This window comes from Lutjanus erythropterus, chromosome 20 (genome assembly GCF_056507025.1).
Source record: "Lutjanus erythropterus isolate fLutEry1 chromosome 20, fLutEry1.hap2, whole genome shotgun sequence".
Lineage (NCBI taxonomy): Eukaryota > Metazoa > Chordata > Actinopteri > Lutjaniformes > Lutjanidae > Lutjanus > Lutjanus erythropterus.
In genome coordinates this window covers 4,134,202-4,157,364 of record NC_139336.1, presented here as the reverse complement: position 1 = coordinate 4,157,364, position 23,163 = coordinate 4,134,202, and the positions used below count along the sequence as shown (strand labels likewise).

General features: G+C 38.8%; 2 protein-coding genes across 2 annotated transcripts; both read left to right on the top strand.

Moving 5' to 3' along the window:
- Positions 1–14,393: 14,393 nt before the first annotated feature.
- On the top strand, positions 14,394–16,378 carry LOC146308059 (lysozyme C-like). Its single transcript, XM_084746169.1, has 4 exons — positions 14,394–14,630; positions 15,778–15,936; positions 16,017–16,095; positions 16,182–16,378. Exons 1-4 carry the CDS (start codon positions 14,504–14,506, stop codon positions 16,246–16,248), a joined length of 432 nt encoding a protein of 143 aa, XP_084602295.1. The 5' UTR covers positions 14,394–14,503; the 3' UTR covers positions 16,249–16,378.
- Positions 16,379–21,955: 5,577 nt separating this feature from the next.
- Positions 21,956–22,982, top strand: LOC146308058 (lysozyme C-like). Its single transcript, XM_084746171.1, has 4 exons — positions 21,956–22,113; positions 22,279–22,434; positions 22,614–22,692; positions 22,788–22,982. The coding sequence occupies exons 1-4, from the start codon at positions 21,987–21,989 to the stop codon at positions 22,852–22,854; spliced, it is 429 nt and encodes a 142-aa protein (XP_084602297.1). The 5' UTR covers positions 21,956–21,986; the 3' UTR covers positions 22,855–22,982.
- The last annotated feature ends 181 nt before the right edge of the window (positions 22,983–23,163 follow it).

Sequence of the window (23,163 nt, the reverse complement as noted above, 5' to 3'; positions counted from 1 at the left end):
AGATCATGTACAGCCCACACACAGACTTCCAGCTCAGGGACAGGGACTTACACAAACACAGGTATTTGTGAGTATTAATCAGTTTTAACCCCCAAACAGCACTTTGAAAACGGCTGTTTGAGGGTCAAGACTTTACATTCGTGCAGCACGGTGGTCAGCACTGCCCCCCTCACAGCAGAAAGATCCTGAATCTTAAACCCACTTGGATCAGGGTCTTTCTGCATGGAGTTCAGATGTTTTCCCCGTGATTACGTGGGTTTCCTCCAGGAGCTCTGGTTTCCCCACGCTAAAAACAAAAAGAAAGAAAATAGCACATACTCACATATATACTCCCAGTCGTCCGTGGAGAGCTTGGGCTGGGTGCCTCTTCCTGAGCTGGATCTGCGAGACACATTTAAACACCATCAGCCACATGAATGAACATCACTTTTGTACATCAAAAAAATAAATAAAAAATAAAATAAAATAATGTCATGTTTCTTGGTCATTTGTTTTTTAGAATTTAAAGTTGCACTGTGTGTCACATTTGATATTAAATGGTTTGTTTGATGAATAAATCAGGGACAAACAGTGATCGGTCAGTTTTGTTGACTTGATCTCAAAGATGCTCATCAGCACATGGTCAGTTACAGTTCTGAACAGTTCTGTACACACATACATGCTAAAAGATCTGCCATAACACCCGAAAAAGGTTGCTTGATTGCAGAAAACAATGGTTTGAACAATGGTGGTTTGGTTGTGACATTTCCTAAATTTACACCCTGATTTAAAAAAAATACTACATGTACTTTAAAATGATGGGACCTTACACTGCTTTGGTAGTGACATGAGAATGTGGGACTTTTTTTTACATACAGCCTCATGATTTTAAATAAAATATATGTTGTTGAAATAAGAGGTTATGGTTTGGGAAAGCTGCCTCCCAACTGAAACTACACTACAAATCAGCAAATAAGTCATTCCCAGTAACTCGGTTGTGACCCACAGGTGGGTCACAGAAGATTTTATTTGGGTCATCAAATACATTAAAGACCACTGAAGAATTAATGCAAATTTAAGATTTATATCTGTAGTAAACCTTTTAAAAAGAATTTCAAATGTGTAAATACTGTTTTTTTGATGACAGGAAAAAATGAGAGCCTGTTAATTCTGCTTAAATTCATTTATTTTGTCTGGTTTATATATTAGGCTAAAAGGTCCTATATTGTTACACAGCCTAAATGCATTTATTTCTGATTTAAAGAACTTAAATACTTAATATGTTCTCGAGAACACAGGTCAACATAATATAAAACGATCTGGAAATGACAGTAAAACTGGTCATTCATTTATGCACATATTAACTTTTACCAAAATGTGTTGATAAGGCCTATTGTGGATTGTTTCTTGATGGTTTATCTTTTTTAAAAAGTGGATCCTAAGGAACAAAGTTTGGGAAACACTGATCCTGCAGGGTTCTGCATCACACTGTCATGATTTATTTCACAATAACGACCTGCTCACTGTACATTATCCTGCTTGATAAATGGATATTCACAAAAAAAATCAAAAAATTGACACAAAATATTCATTTCAAAGTGATTTTGGTAATTTAACAGTGACTCTATTTTTCCTGCAGAGTCTATGATTAAAACTGTATCCATAGCAACAGTCTGTTTTTCATAACAACGGTCTGTTAGTCTTAGCAACGGTCTGCTATACAGAAATAACACATACATTGTGTCCATGTAGTCCACATGTATCTAGAGATGAAACGGTACAAACATTTCATATTGGAATGAAAGAATTAAAATTCTTTATTTCAAACGTTAAAAAAAATGAAAGAAAAAGAAATAAAACAATAGAAATAAATAAAAACAAACAAACAAATAGAGTTCAATAAACCTATACAGCAAACTCAACAGGCAAATATGGTTCTGCATAGAACCCCAAGTTAGGGTTCTGGGTGGGACCATTACTCCCGAGAAGGGGTCCCCCTATTAGACCCTCTAGTTGGGGGTTCTGGGTGAAACCTTTCATGGATGGTTCTCGGTATAACCCTTTATGTCGGGTTATTTGAAGAACTCTCTGATAGGTTTCCAAGTAGAACCTTTATAAAAGGTTTCACCAGGAGGCAAAAAGAGTTCTCCTATGAGGCCAAGCTGAAGAACCATTTATGGTTCTTGTTAGCACTTTTATTTCTAAGACCTGCTCTTGTTACATTTAAACAATACTGCACTTAATGCATTAACCCAGCGGTCACCCTGAGTGATGAGTGTGACCCCTAGGGTGTCTTCAGTTACTGCGGGGAGCCTCCAAATTTTTGTTTGATCTATTTATTCCAAAAATATATTACTTGAAATTATATTTGAAAATACACATCATCGTTTTTATGAATGCATACAAATGTTATATCTAAGGCTAAAGAGATTTTACAAACACAGATACTGTTGTAACATGCAGCTTACTTTCACATACAGTCAGTCTTTAATATTACAATTTCTCTATTAAAGAGTAGCCACACGTTTTTCTAATGTAAGTTTGTGGTTCCAGCAGACATTTAATCCAGAGTTTGTAGAAGTGCAATGTGAATTGTATAGCCTGGGGCTTAGGTTAACACTGGGTTACGTCTGAAAAGGTGCTAAATTATGACAGAGTTACTCTCAGCCCAGGGCTAAAGACGGAATATGCAGTGTGAAAAGCCCTGTAGTCATGTAACTAGCAGTAACAGTGGTTTAGGTTTAATAGCAGCAGAAGCGACTCACCAAAGTTGAAGAGCTGGTATTGAATCCTTACACACACACACACACACACACACAGGTGAGCTGTGGGAGCTGAATTGCACTTCACTTCTTTCTTTTTTTTTTTCAACTCAGCCTCCTGGAACAAAACTCATCATCCCAGACTTCATTTCTGTCTCGCCTCGCGTGCTCTCTCTCTCCCTCTTCATCCTTTCTGCTCAAACCAATCAGTGACACAGAGAGGGAGGTCGCCATGTGCCTCTGCTGAATACCCGAGTCATTATTTAAACTGTTGGATCTCTGTATGAAGCCTGAGACGTTCTCACATGTTGGAATGAAAATAGAATCTCTCTGGGTTTGAATTCACAGTGATGTGTCTGTAAGTTATTAGATAAATTTATACTGCCACTCCTGCTGGGGACCTGAATGAATAACCACTCATTTAATGAGTCACACAGTATTTAATTGGTATTAATTTGTTTCTAATTCAGGCAACATACTGTTCAGTTCAACACTGAGGGTAAGTTGGTGCTGGGGAGAGATTTTTATGAAAACTGTAATATACAGGATGTGACTTAAAGCTTGATAATGTGGAAGTGTTTGGAAAGCTAACGGATGGACACCACACTTCAGACAGAGCCCAGTGTTCAAGGTAAATGACTCTTTGCTAAGCCCCGCCTCCAAACAGCAACTGTCCAATCATAGATTAGCAACCATAAGGCCTTTCAAGTGTGGCATTTGTCTTTCAAAATGTGAAACACAAGAGCACACGTGAGGAATGAACTTAAACTTTGTCTTCACTTAAGCTGCGAACGTTAGCATGTCCAGATAACTAAAGCAAGCTTATTCGCTTCTGTAATGTTAGCTTCAGCCAAACACACATCTCTCTTGTTTGCTGTCTTAGGGTTAAACTTGGCTAACTTAACTCTTATCCCAGTTCTCTTTCTGGGGTGATGGCGGCTCAGCCGGTCCAGCTGGACAACTAATCTGTTGTCTATGTATTTCACCATCCAACCAATGTTTTGTAAAGATGTAAGCTAGCTTTAGCCTCAGTCTTTTAGCATTAACATTATGTCATATATTACTTCTCCAAGGAATCATAGACCTCGTGTTTTGACAATGACACCAAATTACGATAGAAAAACTATAATAATAACAAAAACTGATATATTTAGGAATATATCATGTTACATAAGGCACATAACTTAGTCACATAACATACATAACTTATATTAAGAGCTATCTGAAATGTGATCTTTTCCTTAACATAACAAAGTAGTTTTTGTGCCTTTATTTTGAAAGTCTACCTGGATGTTGCATATTTAGTATTGCTAACTTGACAGCGGAGTCTTGCATGTGCAAAACTGATTCTAAAGGGTTACATACATCATTGTAATTTAAAGTATCACTGACCAAACTGCTGAATTCTACCAGCTGTGGTTGAGAACGTGTTTCCCAGTGAGCTCTGATAAACCTCCACATGACTGCAGTATTAAAGGCCCTGTACTCCCACATGGGTGTTTCCTCTTGTTGTGGCTAATTTTAACCTATGCTCAGGTTGAAGGTGGGTGAATCCTAAACCCTTTTCATGGCAGCCATATTGATGTGAAATAGCCACAGGATGATTTTTTCTGTTGTGTTCCTCCAGGTCTTGGTGTCTTATTGTGGTACTTTGGAGGGATTTTTAAAAATTATTATCAATTCTCCACTGGTCAGAGATGATTAAATTTTGCACCAAATCTGTGTGATTAATGATACCAACCCAAAACCTGCTGCAGCAACTTCTCATACATGATGGATCATGGGAATGACCAACATACACACAATGTTCTAAGCCCTTATACACTCTAAACTTTCAAAATGTGACTTGGTGCCTAAAGAAAACACAATGTTTATGTCTATGACTGATTTATGACTAGAAAACAGACAGCGGAGCTGCATTTTGAATTGTTCATTAAGCTCCAAGTTTTCAGTGAATTCATATGAGTCTCAGCTTTTCAGTCATACACAATTTGCAATTCCAATCTTGTTTAGGGACCTCAGTATGCAGAAATATTCACTAGAATAGTCAAAACTAACAGATATACTGCATGCAAAAACCTGTGTGGTTTTTGTCCAAAGCTGCATGGGATTAGCATGAAGTGGCCATGTCTGTAAAGAACCAATTTTCATTCAGATATCTAGCTTTGAAGTGTTATAGGTCCTTCGGTGGTCTAGTTTCATATGACAGCAGTATCTTCACTCTAGCTTTAAAACTGAGACTGCTGCAGCCTCTGAAAGAGAGTAATATTGGCAGCATAACCACCCCAACTGGTGCAGTGATCTTGTGTAATTCTAAGAACAGCTCCACTAACTTCAACTCTGAGCGAAGGTCAGGTCAGAAAGAGTGTCAAGTTATAGTTTGAAATCATGTGGGGCTTCCCCATGAAAAGGAATAGAGTCATCTACCCAGAGATCTAACTGGATTCCACTCAAATGACCAAACAGCTTTTCCTTTTTTCTTCTTTTATTTTGAAGGTGCATCAGTTTAGCTTGACACTTCCTTAAGTTCCATCAGTTTCACTTGTCATTAGCTTTTGTTGTTAGACATTAGCCATCATTTAGGTGAAAAAAAAACTTTAAATGAATTAAACACAGAAAAATAAAACTATGTTAAATACTATACATGATCTATACATTAATGCAAGTAAATGTAACACTAAAACAGTAAACAGGTAACAGAAAAATAAACACCTTTATACATATTGTGAAACCCATTAAAATGCCTTATTGACTGCATTTTAACACTTATTGTACTTTAACACTTACTGTATTTTAACATTGTATGATCATATGCATTTGCTATAACATTATTAGGTCATATTTATTTAAATTAATATCAGATTAAATCACACACTGTTTTTAAACCATGCAGCTAATGGTTTTACTAATGCAATGCTTTAAAATTATGTAATGTTTTAAAAAAAAAATTTTAAGTTTTTAAACTGGCAGACCGGGTTGGTGGTCCTTCTATTTAAGAAGGGGGATTGGAGGGTGTGCTCCAACTACAGGGGGATCACACTCCTCAGCCTCCCTGGTAAAGTCTATTAAAGGGTACAGGAGAGGAGAATTCGGCCGATAGTCGATCCTCGGATCCAGTAAGAACAATGCGGTTCTCGCCCTGGTCGTGGAACACTGGACCAGCTCTATACCCTCCGCAGGGTGCTTGAGGGTTCATGGGAGTTTTCCCAACAAGTCCACATGTGTTTTGTGGACTTGGAGAAGGCATTCGACTGTATCCCTCGTGTCATTCTGTGGGAGGTGCTTCGGGAGTATGGAGTTTGGGGCCCTCTGCTAGAGCCCGTACGAGCAGGAGCTTGGTTCGCATTGCCAGCAATAAGTCAGACCTGTTCCCGGTGCATGTTGGACTCCAGCAGGGCTGCCCTTTGTCACCGGTTCTGTTCATTATTTTTAAGGACAGAATTTCTATGTGCAGCCAGGGGCTGGAGGGAGTCAGGTTTGGGGGCCACAGGATTTCATCTCTGCTTTTTGCGGATGATGTTGTCCTGTTGGCTCCTTCGAACCAGGACCTTCAGCTTGTACTGGAGCGGTTTGCAGCTGAGTGAAAAGCGGCTGGGCTGAAAATCAGCACCTCCAAGTCCGAGGCCATGGTTCTCGACCGGAAAAAGGTGGCTTGTTCCCTCTGGGTTGGAGGAGAGTTCCTGCCTCAAGTAGAGGAGTTCAAGTATCTTGGGGTCTTATTTACGAGTGGGGGGAGGATGGAGCGTGAGATTGACAGATGGATCGGCAAACAGTCTGTCCGTGCGACACACAGGGAGATCGTGGAATCGTTCCCACTGGCCTGCTCTCCCAGTAGAAGCGGATTCTTGTTCTTTCTTTATTTATCCTCCTTTATCCATACAGTTTTCCTCTTAACTGATGACATTTTCATTTTCCTCTTCCTCTAGGTTAAATGATTTTAGGGCTTATAAGTCTGACTAGTCAATAAGTGAACACACCTCTGTTGGTGTGCAGGGCTTTTAATAAAATTACTAAAGACTTCACATTGTGTGATTATTTCAGGACCTGCAGCTGTCAGGTGTTCTGAAGCCTTTTTTTTAAGAAGTTGCTGCTGTTATATTGTTACTTTTTGTACAGTTGGAGATGTATCTTGGTTGCTTAGCTGCTATCGTCCCTGTCAATAAAACATCACAAGTGGCCTCAATTTCTAATTTTATGACATTAAAATACAAATAATAAATAAATCTGACTCAGCAGGGGAGACCAGGGACAGTTGTAACACTACGTAAGGGTAAGTATCCTTAATTATTACAAATAGCAATGTTTCAACTTTTTTCTTTTTTTTAAATTTCATTTTATACTTGTTTCCAGCCTTTTCCCATAGGCTATGACAGTGGTTGCCAAACTTTTTTGGCATGCTCCCCTTTCAGAAGCTGAAAAAAGTTTGCTTCCTGCCACGCCACAATTTTTAGCAAGCAGGGGTGGAACTAATAGAAAAGGATTCAGAAGTTGAATTTTAGTGAAATAGCAGATAGCAGGATAGAATCAGCAAGCTCTTGTTTGATTATTTACTCTCCTAGAAATCACATTTATTCAACTTTGTTTCACTCTTTATGTCTGCCATGGTTTTCCATGCCCCCCTGCAGTGATTCTGTGCCTCCCAGTTTGGGAACCACTGGGCTATGATTATTTTTTGTGATGGTTCTAGGTGGAAATTTGTTATTACTAATGTTAAAACAACATGTTTCTAATCTGCTGAAATCCATTTAACTGTGCCTCGCTCTGAGTAATTCTAGATTAATCTAAAATTTGAATTGGATCACTGATGGTTATTATTCTACAGAAAAATACTGTTGTGAATACATGCAATCATTACAGTTTACTACATGTGATGCCATGCCTATAATGCATTTTACAAAATGTACATTTTGGTGTTATTTCATTTTTAAAAAGATAAACTAACAGAATAAATTGATTAATCTGTTAGTCTGGTATTTATCATGAGAGATAATAGAGTCTGGAAGTCAAAGGTCAAACTGGCTGCTTATGGCTGCTCTAGTAGTTATGGAAGTCTGGAATTTTAAGTGTTAAAAGTTTTTTTTTTTCCCTTATCTTAATCACAGGTCTAAGGCGAGAGGGTGTCCTGTGATGTGCAGACTGTAAAGGGAGAGAAACCTGTGAGTCTGGGCGTTTTTATATTAGTACAGATAACTAAATGATATGAGATCAATTCAACAGCAGCTCAACGGGAAAAGTCTTTTCTCGGTTACAGAGCTGCGAAACGTAGAAATCCACAGCTGTATCTAGGAGCTGCATCCCTCCTCCATCTTTGTTTACACTGTTTTCAACATCTCCTCAGGCTCTCCCTCTCCGTCTCAGATGGATCCATTCTCATCTCTCCCCTCTTCGCGCAGCTTAATTGATCTGACTGCCTTCGCTCGGCTGGTTGATTAATTGCGTTCTGCCTGTGTTTCAGGTTTGAGATGAGACGGGGAGAGGGGAGAGCGAGCCAGGGTGTTTTGATGAAGAAGAGTCTGAAAAACACAGCGCGGCCAGAGAATGGAGAAAGTTAGTGCAGTAAATGGAGTTCAGGAACTCCATTATGAGTGTGATTACAGCTCTGTATGATAAAATGCCTCAGAATGGAACCACAAGTGACAGGCAGCTCCTGGTCTTTTCCAACTTTGTGCAAAGTGTTGATGCCTTTAGACGCTGAGGAGAACCAACAGTGTGACTCACAAAAACAGCTGATAAAAACCAAGATAAAAGGAGAAGTGAAATCATGTTTGATTCAGTAAACATTGACATTACTTTGTACACTGTTTGCCATTTAGTGTTTGTACACAAACACATATATTTCTGTTCTTCTAGGTGAAAACTTCTGAGTCTAATCCCTCAAACAGTCTTTGAAGAAGCAACAAACAGGCAAATGTGCTCACAAAAATTTACTCAAATATCTCCATTGTTAAAATTGTCCTATAATTTCACAAAATAACCAACATTCTCACTCTCAGCTCATCAAAAACAGCAGCTTTAAAGTAAAAAGTAAAGTAAAAGTGAAAAAGTTCAGGCTCTGAAATGTACTCAAAGTGTAAAAGTAAAAAGTCGTCCTCTGAAGGACATTTCTACTGACTGTTTGTGTGACTTACAGTAACTGAACCTCACCTTTTCTCCACAGTCGGGTCTCCCTCTCTGTCTGAATCTTTAATGCTATTTTCATCTTGTTTTGTCTTTTATATCATTTTCATCCTTAAGTATTGCTTTTTTCTTTGTCTTTATATGTCTTGTTACGTCTTTTATATCATCTTCATCTTGTTATATCTTGTTATGACATATTCGTCCTGTATGTATTTTTTGTAGTTTTTGTCTTGTTACATCTTGTTACATAATTTTTGTCTTATTTTGTCTTTAATGTGATTTTCATCTTGTCACATCGTGTTTGTCTTGTTACGTCTTGTTTGTTCTTTTCATCTTGTTACTCTGTTTTCATCGTTACACCTTTAGCATCATTTTCCTCGTTACATCTTGTGTGTTTTTTATCGTTACATCATTAACTGTCATGGTTTTTGGTTCTGTTGATTTCCTGTTTTATTTTGGTAGTCTTGGTTCTCCCTCATGTGTCTGGTCTTTACTTCCTGTCTTTGTTCTTTTTTCTGCTCTTTTTGATTGTCATGTCTTTCACCTGTTTAACAACCTGTGGCTTGTTAGTTCCCTCTATTTAGTTCCTGTGTTCCTCAGTGTCTTTGTCAGTTCATGCTTGTTTTTCATGTCGGTCAGCCTGCTTCCTGTTTGTCTCCCTTCTGTGTTTTTTCTCTGGACGTTTTTTTGAGTTTGCCTTTTGTGGATCCTGTTTTTCTTTTGTTTCTTTGTTTCTGTTTTATTTAATTAAACCTTTTTTGAACTGCTCTCCTCTGTCTTGCGTCATCTGCATTTAGGTCCTCCTTGTTAAACCATAACAATTAACATCATTTTCCTCTTGTTACATCTTGTTGTATCTTTTTTTGTTACATCTTTAACATCATTTGTGTCTTATTACATGTTGTGTTTGTGTTTCGTTACATCATTAACATCATTTTTGTCTTGTTATGCCTTATGTCTTTTGTCTTGCTCTGCCTTTACTTCATTTTCATCTTGTATTTTAAGCTGTTTTCATCTTGTTCCATCATTTTCGTCGTAGCGTCTTTAGCGTCTTTAGCGTCTTTAGCGTCTTATTACGTCTATGATATGTCTGCTTTCTTGGTTAAATTTAGGAAAAGAACACGGTTTTTAGGTTAAAATAAATTTCAGAAGTAAACATACCTAACTTAACGTACATATGTAAACTTACGTATGTCACTTAAAAAGGTTGACTCTTGGTTGCATATGGGATACAAACCGGGATACAAACCCTGGTCTCCTGCGTTACAGTTGTGGTTTGTTTGACCCAATCATTCATGCCACATCCTCCATACACAGACTTTCTTGCTCTTTATACTCAGGGGTGGAAGTAACTAATTACAAATACTCAAACTGCTGTAATTAAGTAGTTTTTTTTTTTTTGTTTTTTTTTTTTTGGGGGGGGTACTTGTACTTTTATTTACTCTTACTCTTACTCTTAAGTATTCACTACAAGACGCATTCTATTTAGTTACTTTTAAAATCATAGTTGAGTACTGAGTGCAATTTGAATTCATATCCAAAGCTGTCATCTGCATTTTTATAGCTGATGATGCGATCTGATCACAAACAGGCCAATGAAAACAATGACACATATGATGTCCACTAGAAGTTTGTCTAAGAAAACTGACTGCCATGAAAAGAATAAGAAAACCCCCAACTTCTCTTTGCATGTAGAAAGGCAATACAGTTTTACAAATCAGTCCAGTTCTCTGGAGATCAGTTCTTTTCCCTCTAATGTAAGTCTGAGGGGAGATTTTCTGTATAAATGTTCCATTAAATAGACATTAAAGATAAGGCTGGATTATTTTAGGCTTTAATTATTACAACAAATTCCCCCAAAGAGACCAAAAGCAATGAATGTATCCTGCAAGTAACTTTTGTGTGCAGTGTCAGAGTGACATGGCTCTGTGCACTGATCTGAAACACATAATAGACTTAGTGATACCACAATTCAGGTAACAGAATCAGGTTCTTGCTCTGCAGACTGAGTTTACTAGAAACAAGTGCGGCAACTTTGTGTTTTTATCATATTTACTCAGTCTGCCATTTGCTTTGACTGTTGGCCAGTTTGAACAAACATTATGAAAGAGTGAAAGTTCCCACATTTCTTTCAGTATCAGTTTGAGTCACAGGTTCAACTTTGAGCAGCTGATTTGTTTCGAGATAAGTTTTACATAACAGCCTGACAAAACGAGAACTACTTTGTCAGTTTAAAGGACTATACCTGTGTTTTAGCGTGTTTTAACCTATGCACTACAAATCTTGTGTCAGTTTTAAAGAAACCCAAAACTAAGATGACATATTTTATCTCCTCTCTGTTGTGCTGTCTATGCGTCTAAATAGTTTTGGTGTGAGTTGCAGAGTTTTGGAGGTATCAGCAGTAGAGATGTCTGCCTTCTCTCCAATATAATGAGATTAGATGTTACTTGGCTGGTGGTGCTCACAGTAACAAAAAAGGCATTTGAAAAAGTCAGCAGCAGTTTCTCTGCACAATTTCTTGCATGTGATGGAACTATTTTATTTCTTCAAAACTCCTGCGAACTTTTTTGCCTGTTAGCTAGCTCAGTGGCACTAACATTACAGATAAGCCGAGGAGGATGTCATTAATGTTTACATCTCGCAATGTCCTCTTGTCCATGGATGTACACTCTCCAGTCCCTCCATGAAGATGCAATGTTGCAATCGCAACAATTTAAGCAAATTCAACCAATCCTTGTGACTTTTGCACGTCCTTGCAATTTTGTAGCCTGACACGTCAGATAGATTGTTACACAGACTCATGTGGGAAGCCACCCATAGAAACTGTTTGGAAAAGGGTCCGCACTTTCAAACAACACTTGGCAGGTGATTGGACGAACCATCGGCCACGTCTAACATGGGCTAACTTCAACCAATCAGATCAACCAAGCCAAAGCCAACTGTCAGAAGAGCAAAAACAACTTTTCTGTTGATAAAAACCTTCAGTGTTGTTTCTTTCAATGAAGAAATACTCTCTAGTTCAGATATAACTGGTGCTATCACAGTATCTATGCTAACCTTTTCAAGAGCCACCATTGTTCAAGACAAGTTGTTTCCATGGATGCTTCTCGCTGTCAGTGCACCTTAAACCACACCTGTATTTGCCAGTAGTCTCTCCAAGGACACTGATTGGCTCACACCTCTTCCATTTCAGACACAAATGAAAAACTTAGAGCCTAGCAAGATGGATTGTCCCCTGATCTCGTGATCTTGCGAATCCAGCTGCCTTGCAAGGTAAGCAATTTTGTCCAGTCAACACAACTTTTCCACAAATTTGACCAATCATCGTAGCTTGCCGCAAGCTCCATCAATCACAACAGTCCTGTGCAAAATGTATGTTTCAATGAATGGACTCAGTGTTTTATTATTTATTTGTATTTTGATTTTGTTTTGTCACAGCTACTTTTTTATATTTCATATATGTATGCTTGTTGTTTTGACTGAGTTTGAGCTACAAAAAGATTTTGCTTCTTTGTAGAATACCCACCAGGTGCACGTCTTCAGTCACAAATAAAGCTTATTTTCTAAGAATTTTTGTAATGTTGAGCCTTTTTTTGTAGGTTTACTTACTACAAACAGAGCGCCTTTTATTATCTCTGGGATATCTTTTTTCTTTGCAGTTTTCAGTGGGTCCTGCATTTTTGTTGCAAAAAAAGGATCCTTAAAGGATTGCAACATGCATCACTATTTTTCTACTAAAGTCACCACTGCATTATAGGCTGAAACAATCCCTAAAGAAGTCTGCAAAAATCCTGGAGGGACTGGCTTCCTTCTGCACAGTGACACAGTTGGTGGATGGTAAAAATATTTCCTTGTTGTGAATCACAGAGGTCCTTGAGCATAAATGTGCACAAAAATATAAGGCTTGATACACATTCTGTATTTGAATCAGTGTATTGCTTTATTTTGTATGTTCTTTAGTGCGACCCTATTGTAGTATAGCTGTGCTGAAGAGAAAGTGAGGCAGTACAATAACAGGAAGTAGTAATCAGGACCTTCCCTTTTCTCCATAGGCTCATATGACCATGGGCGTCAATAACGGCTGGAGTCAGGTGACATCATGGCAAGATGTGTCACAGTCTACAGCTTGCCGAGGGGAAAGCCAGAGATGAGACAGTTGTTGGGCAAGAGCCTTGTCACCTGCAAAGAGGAGGAAGTGATCCAATAGTATAACAGGAAGTAGTGTTCAGAACTGCCTAAATCCCCATGAGCTTATAAAGTGAGACAGTGTGACAGTGATAACAGTGGAGCAAACCTCTTAATTCTTCATCCTCAAGTCCACAAAGCAGCTTGGTAAGTCATCTACATGTTTATGTTACTATTTCATGGATTTGAGTTCAGCATTTTTGATGATGGTTAGTTTATTATAGCTCCAGAGCTGCATGCAGCTCCCTGTTGCTTTGTTAATTAAAAAAATAGTTTAATTAAAACAATAGTTTTAATTAATTTTCTTTTTTCACAGTTGTAGGTCTGCAATGTAAAAGTGTTGAGAAAAGTTGAAGAAAATACACTGCAATAGAGTATATATGTTTTGATGGGATTATTTACTTTTCTTCTATGAGCTTAAATCTTTGAGTTTTAGAAAAAAAAATTCTATTTAAAAAATGATATTTAAAATAATAGAGTAAATGCATTGAAGTGAAAGTGAATGATGCTTAAAATTTTTGTATTAAAAATATAATAATAATAATAATAATAATAATAATAATAATAATAATATGTTAATTACTTTTTTTATTTCTCAAACTTTCTCAAAAGATTCAAGTTTAACTAAAATGGAAAAGTATATCATGTCATTCAAAGATTATAAGTCGGCATTATTACTTTATTAAGTCAAAAACTTTGAGTTGGACTCAAAAATCCATTGCAGTACGTTGCCTTGAAATTTTGACTTGTCTCAACAATTTTTTTTACAGTGTAAAGTGATTGTAACTGTAAAACTGTAAAAATATGTAGCCTATGAGATCTGGCTCATATAACAGCGGTTTGCCATCAGACAGGGCTGTCGGCTGTTTCTCCAGACTGGTGGTGTGTACCTCATACAACCCAACCTCAAATAGTCTTAACCATCCCTTGAAGTATGTCAATATCCATGTTTATTAGCTAGTAGCCTTTGTCTTTACTGCCTTTGCCCCTTTCATCCCTTTAAAATATTTATCAGGCCTCAATGACTCACACACGATATGTTCACTGAAAGTAAACAGCTTTGTTAAAACTCCACATGACATCTTTAAGATAGCTTGTTAAAGTCAGATTGGACACTTGGACCAATAACTTTTTTATTATTTTATTGTTAATTTATTTTTCATCAGATTTTTTTTTCTTGTTATTGCTCTTGTATAGCTGCAGATGAATTTGTGCCAGAGTTCCACCTTGACTTCACCTTGTTCTTGTCTTTCACATTAGGCCGTATTATCACACTGATAACACACTCCATCTGAAAACAAACACAAAAACCCAGATTCAAACTGAGTGAAATCTGCAGTCTCCCCCTCTTTCAACAGCTGGACGACGTTCAAAGGAAATAAGTTTCAACTTAGCTTCTCGGCTATAAAAGGACGTCCAGCAGCAGCTGTAGGCACATTCGGTCCAGCAGAGTGTCCATCATGAGGAGCCTGGTGTTTCTGCTTTTGGTGGCTGTAGCCAGCGCCAGAATCTACAGCCGCTGTGAATGGGCCAGAGTCCTGAAGCGCTATGGGATGGACGGCTACCATGGCTACAGCCTGGCCAACTGTGAGTACCAGCCTGTCAGTCTACAGATACTGCATCTAGAGCAGAAAATATCATTTAGTCATTTGATTTAATTTAAATGCATTTTTATTCGTTTACAGCAGTGCAAAATAATATTAGCCTAAAGGATTTTTTAAAGCTAGCAATTGTTTTCTGTTTATTTTGATGCAGTAAGTAAATCACTTAGCATCTTCTATGCCTGTGTTCAGGATTTTTTGAATATGTCTCCCAACACTATATAAGCCTTGCAAACCAACAGCACCACCTTCTACCCCTCAACCTCCCCAGTGGCATCCTAGAGAGCACTTTACCACATTTCATCAATTGGAAGGGCACTCTAGGGGGTACTTTGTCACTTTTTGCCCACTGAAAGGACATCCTAGAGGGCGCTTTATCATATATTGTCCACTGGAGGGGTACCCTAGAATACACCTTCCCATGTTTTACTTGCTGAAGGTTCCATCTAGCTTTAGTTTTGCATGCACAGGGCTCCATGGTGGAATTAACAATAATTAATATGTAACCTCTGAGTAGACTTTCAAAATAAAGGCAACATAAAACTTGGTTAGGTTTAGGCCATTGACTATATATAAAGATGAATGACATGACCACCCTCTGGTGCCTGGACATGGGCCAAACTAAAAAATCTATATCCATGTCCGTGTGGTTTCTGTCATTTTAGGTTTAGCCATAAAAAGTACTTGGTTAGATTTAGGAAAAGATCATAGTTTGGGTCAAAAACAAATATATTAGTTATGTAAGTTAACATATGTAATGTAACTTGGGTTGGGATTAGGATTAGGGTTAAGTGAATATACATAAATTATAACGTAATGTATCTTACGTAGTCAGCATTAACTATTGGTGTCACACAGGGCATATACCCCAGTCTTTTGGGTCAGAGTCCTTCAACAGCACACCAAAATATAATGCTGGAGGAGCGCCTCCAGAAATGTCACTAGAGGGGTGTCTACAGCATTGTAGTAGGGTCACTCACCAAAATGACCAAACAATCTCGAGGTCTTGGGTACTAGTTTTCAACCACACCTGACAGTCTTAATTAGTAGCTGACTGTTACCTCGTGGGTTCTGAGGCCAGAAGTTGACCTTTCAGGTGGTCTATATGAGGGTCTGTTCTGTTTCCTCTGCAGGGGTCTGTCTGTCCAAGTGGGAGTCGGACTACAACACCCAAGCCACCAACTACAACACTGATGGATCCACTGACTACGGCATCTTCCAGATCAACAGTCGCTGGTGGTGCAATGACGGTCGCACCCCCACATCAAATGCATGCCACATCCAGTGCAGTGGTCAGTAATTAACCCCCACACCACCATACTCGTGAACATGTCTCTAGTGGTATGTTTATGCTTTTTTTTTTCTTTTACAGAGCTTCTGACCGATGATGTCAGTGTGGCCATCAATTGTGCCAAACGCGTCGTGCAGGATCCCAACGGCATTGGAGCCTGGTAAGATCTGATCGGGACTAAGATGTATTCACTTCACAGACCTTCACATGTGGAGAGATGAGTTATGTCCTTCTGTCTGCTTTCAGGGTGGCCTGGCGTCGTCACTGCCAATACCAAGACTTGAGCTCCTATGTGGCAGGATGCGGTGTTTAATCAACACATGGAAACAAGATGGCGTCATCAGCATAATAAGATTCTCCCATCTTCAGCTGCAGTGGATTAAAATTTTTCTGCTGTTTGTATGTCTGATCTGACTGAAATAAAAGAGAATTACTGTTACAAAGTTACTGATGTTTCTTTACAGATCAAATGAAATGATTCAAATCTTTACATTCAAAGTATTGAGTTTATACTTATAAACTTATACTATTTAACAGATCTAGTCATTGCAGAGGAATGAAGTGATTTCAGCTTGTATCTGTTGTTCCTCAAAGTCCTTTTAAACATGAATAAAATTATGTTTTTTTTCTGATGACAGTTGTTAAATTAACATGAATGTTTATAAAAATGTTAATAATAATGAGCTATATAGAACAAGATAAAGTAGTACACACAGACCAAGTAAACCAACAAAAACATACTATGTGGGAAATATGGGACCCAATAAAACCAAATGTACTTAAAAGAGTTATTATAAAAAAAAGGTCTTATTACAAAAGTAAGACTGAGGAGTAATTAAAAAGAAGGTACAGAGTTTGCAGGCGGTGGCAATACTGAAAAAGGTGTGAGTAAATCTATGATGTAGGTAGGCAGAAGTGACCCACATAAAAGGACCTCAGATTTGGATTCCATGAGCTTCAGTAAATTTTGTCTTTATCTAAGAGACAAGCTATAATCTAAAAGACTAAGTCAGTCTCCTCATTATCAGACAGTGGAACATACATTTGCGTGTCATCTGCATAACAGTAGAAATTAATATTATAAATGTTTATTTCGTCCAATGGAAGCACACACAGCTTCATCAATGGAGTCCTGGGGAACACCACATGAGATGGCCTTATGGCTGAGCTCCAAATACAGGGAATCCCAACATGACAAGAATAAAACATGGATGACTTTTTCAAGATCTGCTTGAGATTTTAAAAAAGTGAAACTTTTGCGATGTTTTAAAAATGGAGAAAGCATGATTGCACTATCTGGATGATTTGTGTGTCATGGCAAAGCCCAGAGTCAAAGATTACATCGTAATTGCAAGTTGAACACGGGAGGAAAAGTTGTCAATATGTTGAAGTTGCAAGGCCACAGGTCAGGTTTGGGGTGACAGCAAAAAAGACCTGAGATTTGGACTCATTGAGCTGAAGGAAATTTTGTGATATTTAGTATTTTATATATAAATATATTAATATATCTGCGGATTATTTCAGCCAACAGAAGCATACATAAAATAATACAGGCCCAAGAATAGAGACCTGGGGATCACCACAGGAGAGAGGAGCTGGGGATGAGGGGAATTATCCCATTACAACAGACAAGACCTGTCAGAAAGATATGATCATAAACAGGCAAGAGCAGTGTTCTTAATACCAATGCAGATTGCAAAGCAATTTATAAGAATATTATGGTTGACCGTATGAAATGCAGAGGTCAAATCAAGCTAAATTAAAAATGAACAAGCCCCAGAATCAGCTGTAAGCAGTAAATCATTAGTCATCTCAGTAAGAGCCATTTCTGTGCTATGCTGGGCCCTGAAACCTGATTGGTATTCCTCAAAAACATTTCTGTTGTTCCTGTGTAAAAGCAATTTGGGAATCAACAGACTTATCTAAAATTTTAGATCAAAATTAGTGAGTTTGAATTGGCCCTAAAATTGTTTAAAAGAAAAGCATCAGGTGTCTTAAGGAGAGGTCAGACTCTTGCATTTTTTTAAGCTGGATGGGACAGACCCAGTCAACAGCGAGCAGTCTGAAATAACTAATTCAGAAATCTGGTGGGGATACGGTCTAACTGACAGACGGAAAAAATCGAGAGACTAACTTCTCTAATTCTGGGATTGACATTTGCTTGAAGTTAGCTAAACTGGCAGATGGTTCAGTCCAGATGATGTTATTTTCAGTCACAGGTGTGATATGGAGCCTATTCGATTTTATTTACGAGACGATGAAGAAACTGCTCTCATAACTCAGTGGATGCTTCCATGTTCAGAGGTTTAACCACTGAGTTGATTGCCTGAAATAAAACCCCAGGATTGTGCCTGTTACTAGAAATCACATTGGAGAAATGAATGTGTTTAGCTCCCTTAACTGCACACTGACAGGCAAATATCAAGCTTTCTAATATCAACAGTTACTCTGAGTTTGTCTTTCTTCCATTTTTGCTCAGCTCTCCTACATTGCCTCTTTAAATCTCTCGTATGGCCATTAGATCAGAGGGGGGCATTGAGCCCCATTTAGACCATCTATAGCAGTCTAAAGTGCCTGCCGCACATGCATTTAGGGCGTGTCCAAGTCCACTTTACTATTTAAACGGTGCATAATTTAGGCACTAAGTACAGTGCATGGTGCAAAGTGGTTGTGTTTAGTCTCATAATTAATCATAGGTGTTTTTTTTAGGTGTAACAGTGTCATCTTCCATTTCCATTAAGAGCCAGGTGTGCCTGCCTCTGATGAATTGCTATTTAAATGATGGATTCAGCATGTTGGAGAAGCAAATGGAGATCCTAAAGGACTGACCTACTTGTACTGATTCAGGCAGTGCATTTAACCCACAAGTCAGGAAGGCCGGGTCATAAAAAATAACATGGTGCAGGTGAGTGAAATAGGGTGAATTAGGGTGAAAGAAGCTCAGAAAATTATTGAATAAAACCAGTGTTATGCGTTCTATAGGGTAAAACACACAGTACCAGATGCTGGGCATTTAAAAGAACACCCAGAGACTAAAGAAAAGGAAAAGTTATTAATTATTTTCTTCTAAACTCATTATAAATGTTAGAACAAAGTGAACTATGTGGTACTGAATTCTGGAGTTCAGGATTTTTTGGATGGACCTGAAACATGGCCATCGTTCCCCCAACACCAAATAAGCCCCATGGACACATGAATGTCCCTCCCTCCCCCTCAGTGGTCAGCTATGAACGTACCCTCAGTGACTCTCAGTCCAAATCAGCCCAGCAGTCCACTTCAGCTCACTTCAGTTCCAACAACCCAACACTGAAGGAAAAAATACCATCCTGTCACCGTCCTCTGGCTCTGGTGGCTCAAACACAGTTGGAGATGTCCAATAAAGCTGCTGGACGGTGTCACTGGGTTTGAGGTCACCTGAAATGTTTCAGAGCAGAGACAACTGCTCATTTTTTCATGACTGTGTAAATCATTTAAATTTGTCTGGATGGTTAATAACATGTTTCTGTGGTGTGACAAACTCCGAACACAAGTGTATTGTTTCTTTACAATAAAAAAAATGTATTAGTAATCAAAATAAAGTCTTGGCAGTAAAAAGACTTGATTGCAAGGGATCTCACGTTGAGTAGACTAGGACCAGCTTAACTGCTGGAGCTGGAATCAGCAGTAGATACAGCTAATGATGTTGATACTGCATGTCTGGTCAAAAACAGTCAAACTGGCAAATAAAGCCCTGTTGAGGTAGTCAAGGCATTTAGCCCGTTATGCAGACTATAAAGATGGCTGAAATGTTCAAGGCTTTTTGAAAGAGTTGGAAAGGGGCCAGGAAAAGGCAGGTTTTGTCCAGGCTCTGATTGTGATTACCAGACACTCTAGTTAGTTGCAGACTTAAAATTGTACATCCATAACATCCCACAAATCCGTGTGAACAATTGGTGTGTGAGCTGAGGGATGGAGGTCTGTGAGCACTAGTGACAGCTTGATAATGTCTCCAACTTTGCTACCAGGAAAACAATAGGGGATAGCACATGGGAGTTCAACAAAGTTGATGATGAATAAGGAGTTCAGGTTACCTGTCTTTACAGACCCCATGGTAGATAGTGTGTTTGGATGACAAAGTTTGAGTGTCACCCAGGGGGGATAGCAGTGTTGGAGATGACATCACTGCTAGTCTAAGCAGTGTCCAGTTCTTTGTTGAACAGGTGAGCTGATGGCTAGAAGCCAGAAGGAGCACACTCTGAGTTGGATACAGCAAGAGGGCATTGGTGTCTGCAACGTTTTCCACAGAATACCGTGCTGATTAGTGAATACGTTGTTTTCTTCTGTCATCATGCTGGATCTGAATAGATAGGATGCTCCAGTGCAGTCTTTGAGGGTGTACCTGCTAGCTCAGTTAGCATTTCAAGTTATTTTTCAGAGTAGTTTGAAATCGGGTCAGGGGCATCATCCCTGTCCAGTGCAAACAAGGGAAGAGAAATGTTTCTCCTCTTCTTCACTGCAGATATCCAAGAAAATCTGGAGAAACCATACTGTTGCAGCACATCCATCCAGGAGAGGAGCAGGGACTGCCACAGGAGGACATCGTCTAGGAGGTTGTTGATGGAGTGTCGTTTGGATCTAAGACTGAACAGCTTGGATTCAATTTGGATAAGTGGAGTCATGCTGTAGAGAGAAGAATAAAGCTGCCAGTAGACTGAGCTAAAAGTAGTGGGCAAGGAGCTGTTAGCAAGGAGCTAGTAAGTAGGTACCACCACACTTATATACATATGTTCTGATGAAAAGCCAACTGTGGTGATCAGGTTTAGTAGCGGTATTGATGCACAGATGGAAAGTTGGAGAGAACAACAAAAACAGTCTCTCTGTCTGTGAGAGCTGCAGAGAGAGATACATACACACTCACACAGGCAGAGCAGACTGAGGATCACTTGTATTCACACAAAGTCCAGTGTGTTTATTTGTGCTTTAGAACATAACGAACAAAAAAAAAACCCATCAGAATATTTTGTTTTTCCAATTCACTGCCTTGGTCTTGCTTATAGTGCTTGCTCTCCTAATTCACTCTCTATGTCCCTCTCTCACTCATTGTGCCAACCTTTGAATGGTGTTTTTACAAACAATCCTGATGTCACCAGGACAAGAGGAGGCAGACTATTGTTTTACATCAGTTCAATGTCAACAATGGCAGTGAAGCGAAAGACTGCTGATTACTAAACATGAATGCAACCTACTAATGACATTTGTCAGGCCTCGAGGACATACACAGTGTGTTTTAGTGAAAAACACTGAAAGTAAACATAATTTTGTTAAAACTCTGTAGCATACCTTTTAGACAGCTTTTTAAAGTCAGGTTGAACACCAATAATAGCTTGTCCTGGCTTTTTAGTAAGCTATTATTTTAGTGAAAATTTCTATTTTTCTCCCATTACTGCAGATCGAAAATTTGATTTGAAATTTGTGTCACAGATCCACTTGGACTTCACCTTGTCTTTGTCTTTCATATCAGTCTGTGCTAGTGCACACACTGCCTGAAAACAAGCAAATCAAAGTTCAAATACACACAAACAAAACAAAGATATAAGTGAGTGAAAAGTGAAATCTTCAACTCTTTCAACATCTTTGTTCAAAGAAGAGGCAAGAAGTAGTAAGTAGTTTCAGCTGAGCTTCTCAATTGTAAAAGGAAATCCAGCAGCTGTGGAAACATTCGGCCAAACAGAATGAATCACGTGGAGGCTGGTGTCTCTGCTTTTGGTGACTTTGGCAATCTCTCTTTTATAACTGCAGATTTATTTGTGCAAGAGCTCAACATGCGCTTCACTTCATCCTTGTTTTCCACATCAGTCCGTAATATCACACCAAAAGCACACAAATCAAAGTTCAAATACGCACACACACACAAAAAAAAAACCCCTAAATGAAACTGAGGGGAAAGTGAAATCTTCCCCTTTTTCAACAGCTTTGTTGAAACTGGATGGCATCCAAAGAAAATAAGTAACTTCAGTGGAGCTTTTCAACTATAAAAGGACGTCTAGCAGCAGCAGTTGCAGAAAGTTCATCATGAAGAGTCTGGTGGTTCTGCTCTTGGTGGCTGTGGCCAACGCTAAAGTCTTCCAGCGCTGTGAATGGGCCAGAGTGCTGAAGGCTAATGGGATGGATGGCTATCGGAGTATCAGCCTGGCTGACTGTGAGTACCAGCCTGTATCTGGAACAGAAAATATCACTCATTTAAATACATAACTGATGTTATGTTGCAATCTCCAAGGTTGTCATGGAGATAGCTGACTGTTACCTTCTGCATGTTGATGTCCGCATTTGATCTACGGGTTGGTCTGTTCTGTTTCCTCTGCAGGGGTTTGTTTGACCGAACATGAGTCGCGCTACAACACCAAAGCCACCAACCGCAACTCTGACGGATCCACTGACTACGGCATCTTCCAGATCAACAGCCGCTGGTGGTGTAACAATGGCACCCCAACAGCAAATGGATGCAATATCAATTGCAACAGTCAGTGATGAACCACCACACCCAAAACTTAAACTGCACTCTGAAATTTTCCTCTTTCCTTGAAAATTCTTGTCAGTGCCATTGTGTCCTGCTCAATTATCAATATACCTGCAGTTTTGTTTATGTCAACTTTGTAAATTACCATTCAAATCCAGATTCTTTTTTTGGTTTTGTCACAGATCTTCTTACGGATAATGTCAGAGATGCAATCACTTGTGCCAAACGTGTTGTTCAGGATCGCCAAGGCATAAGAGCCTGGTAAGATTTGATCATGTGACTTAGATACAGACTGTGTTCACTATACAAACCCTCACATGTGGAGAGATGAGTTACTTCTTTCTGTCTGGTTTCAGGGTGGCCTGGGGTAGATACTGCCAGAACCGCGACCTGTCCTCCTATTTGGCAGGCTGTTCTCTTTAATGAACACATGAAAACAGGACGGTGTCATCAGCATAATAAAATGCATCTTCAGCTGCAGTGAATTAAAACATTGCTGTTTGTATGTCTGATCTCACAGAAATAAAACACAAATGTTACTGAAGCTACAATATCTGCTGTTACTGTGCTCATTTCAAAACCTAACTAAACATAAATTCACAATATTTACTCATCAATGCCCTTTTATTTCATGACTAAATTGTGATAATCACATAAATGAAACAAATATTGATAACAAAAATTAAGATGAAATCTCTGCTCATTGTGCTCTGCGGAATAAAGTCGACACAA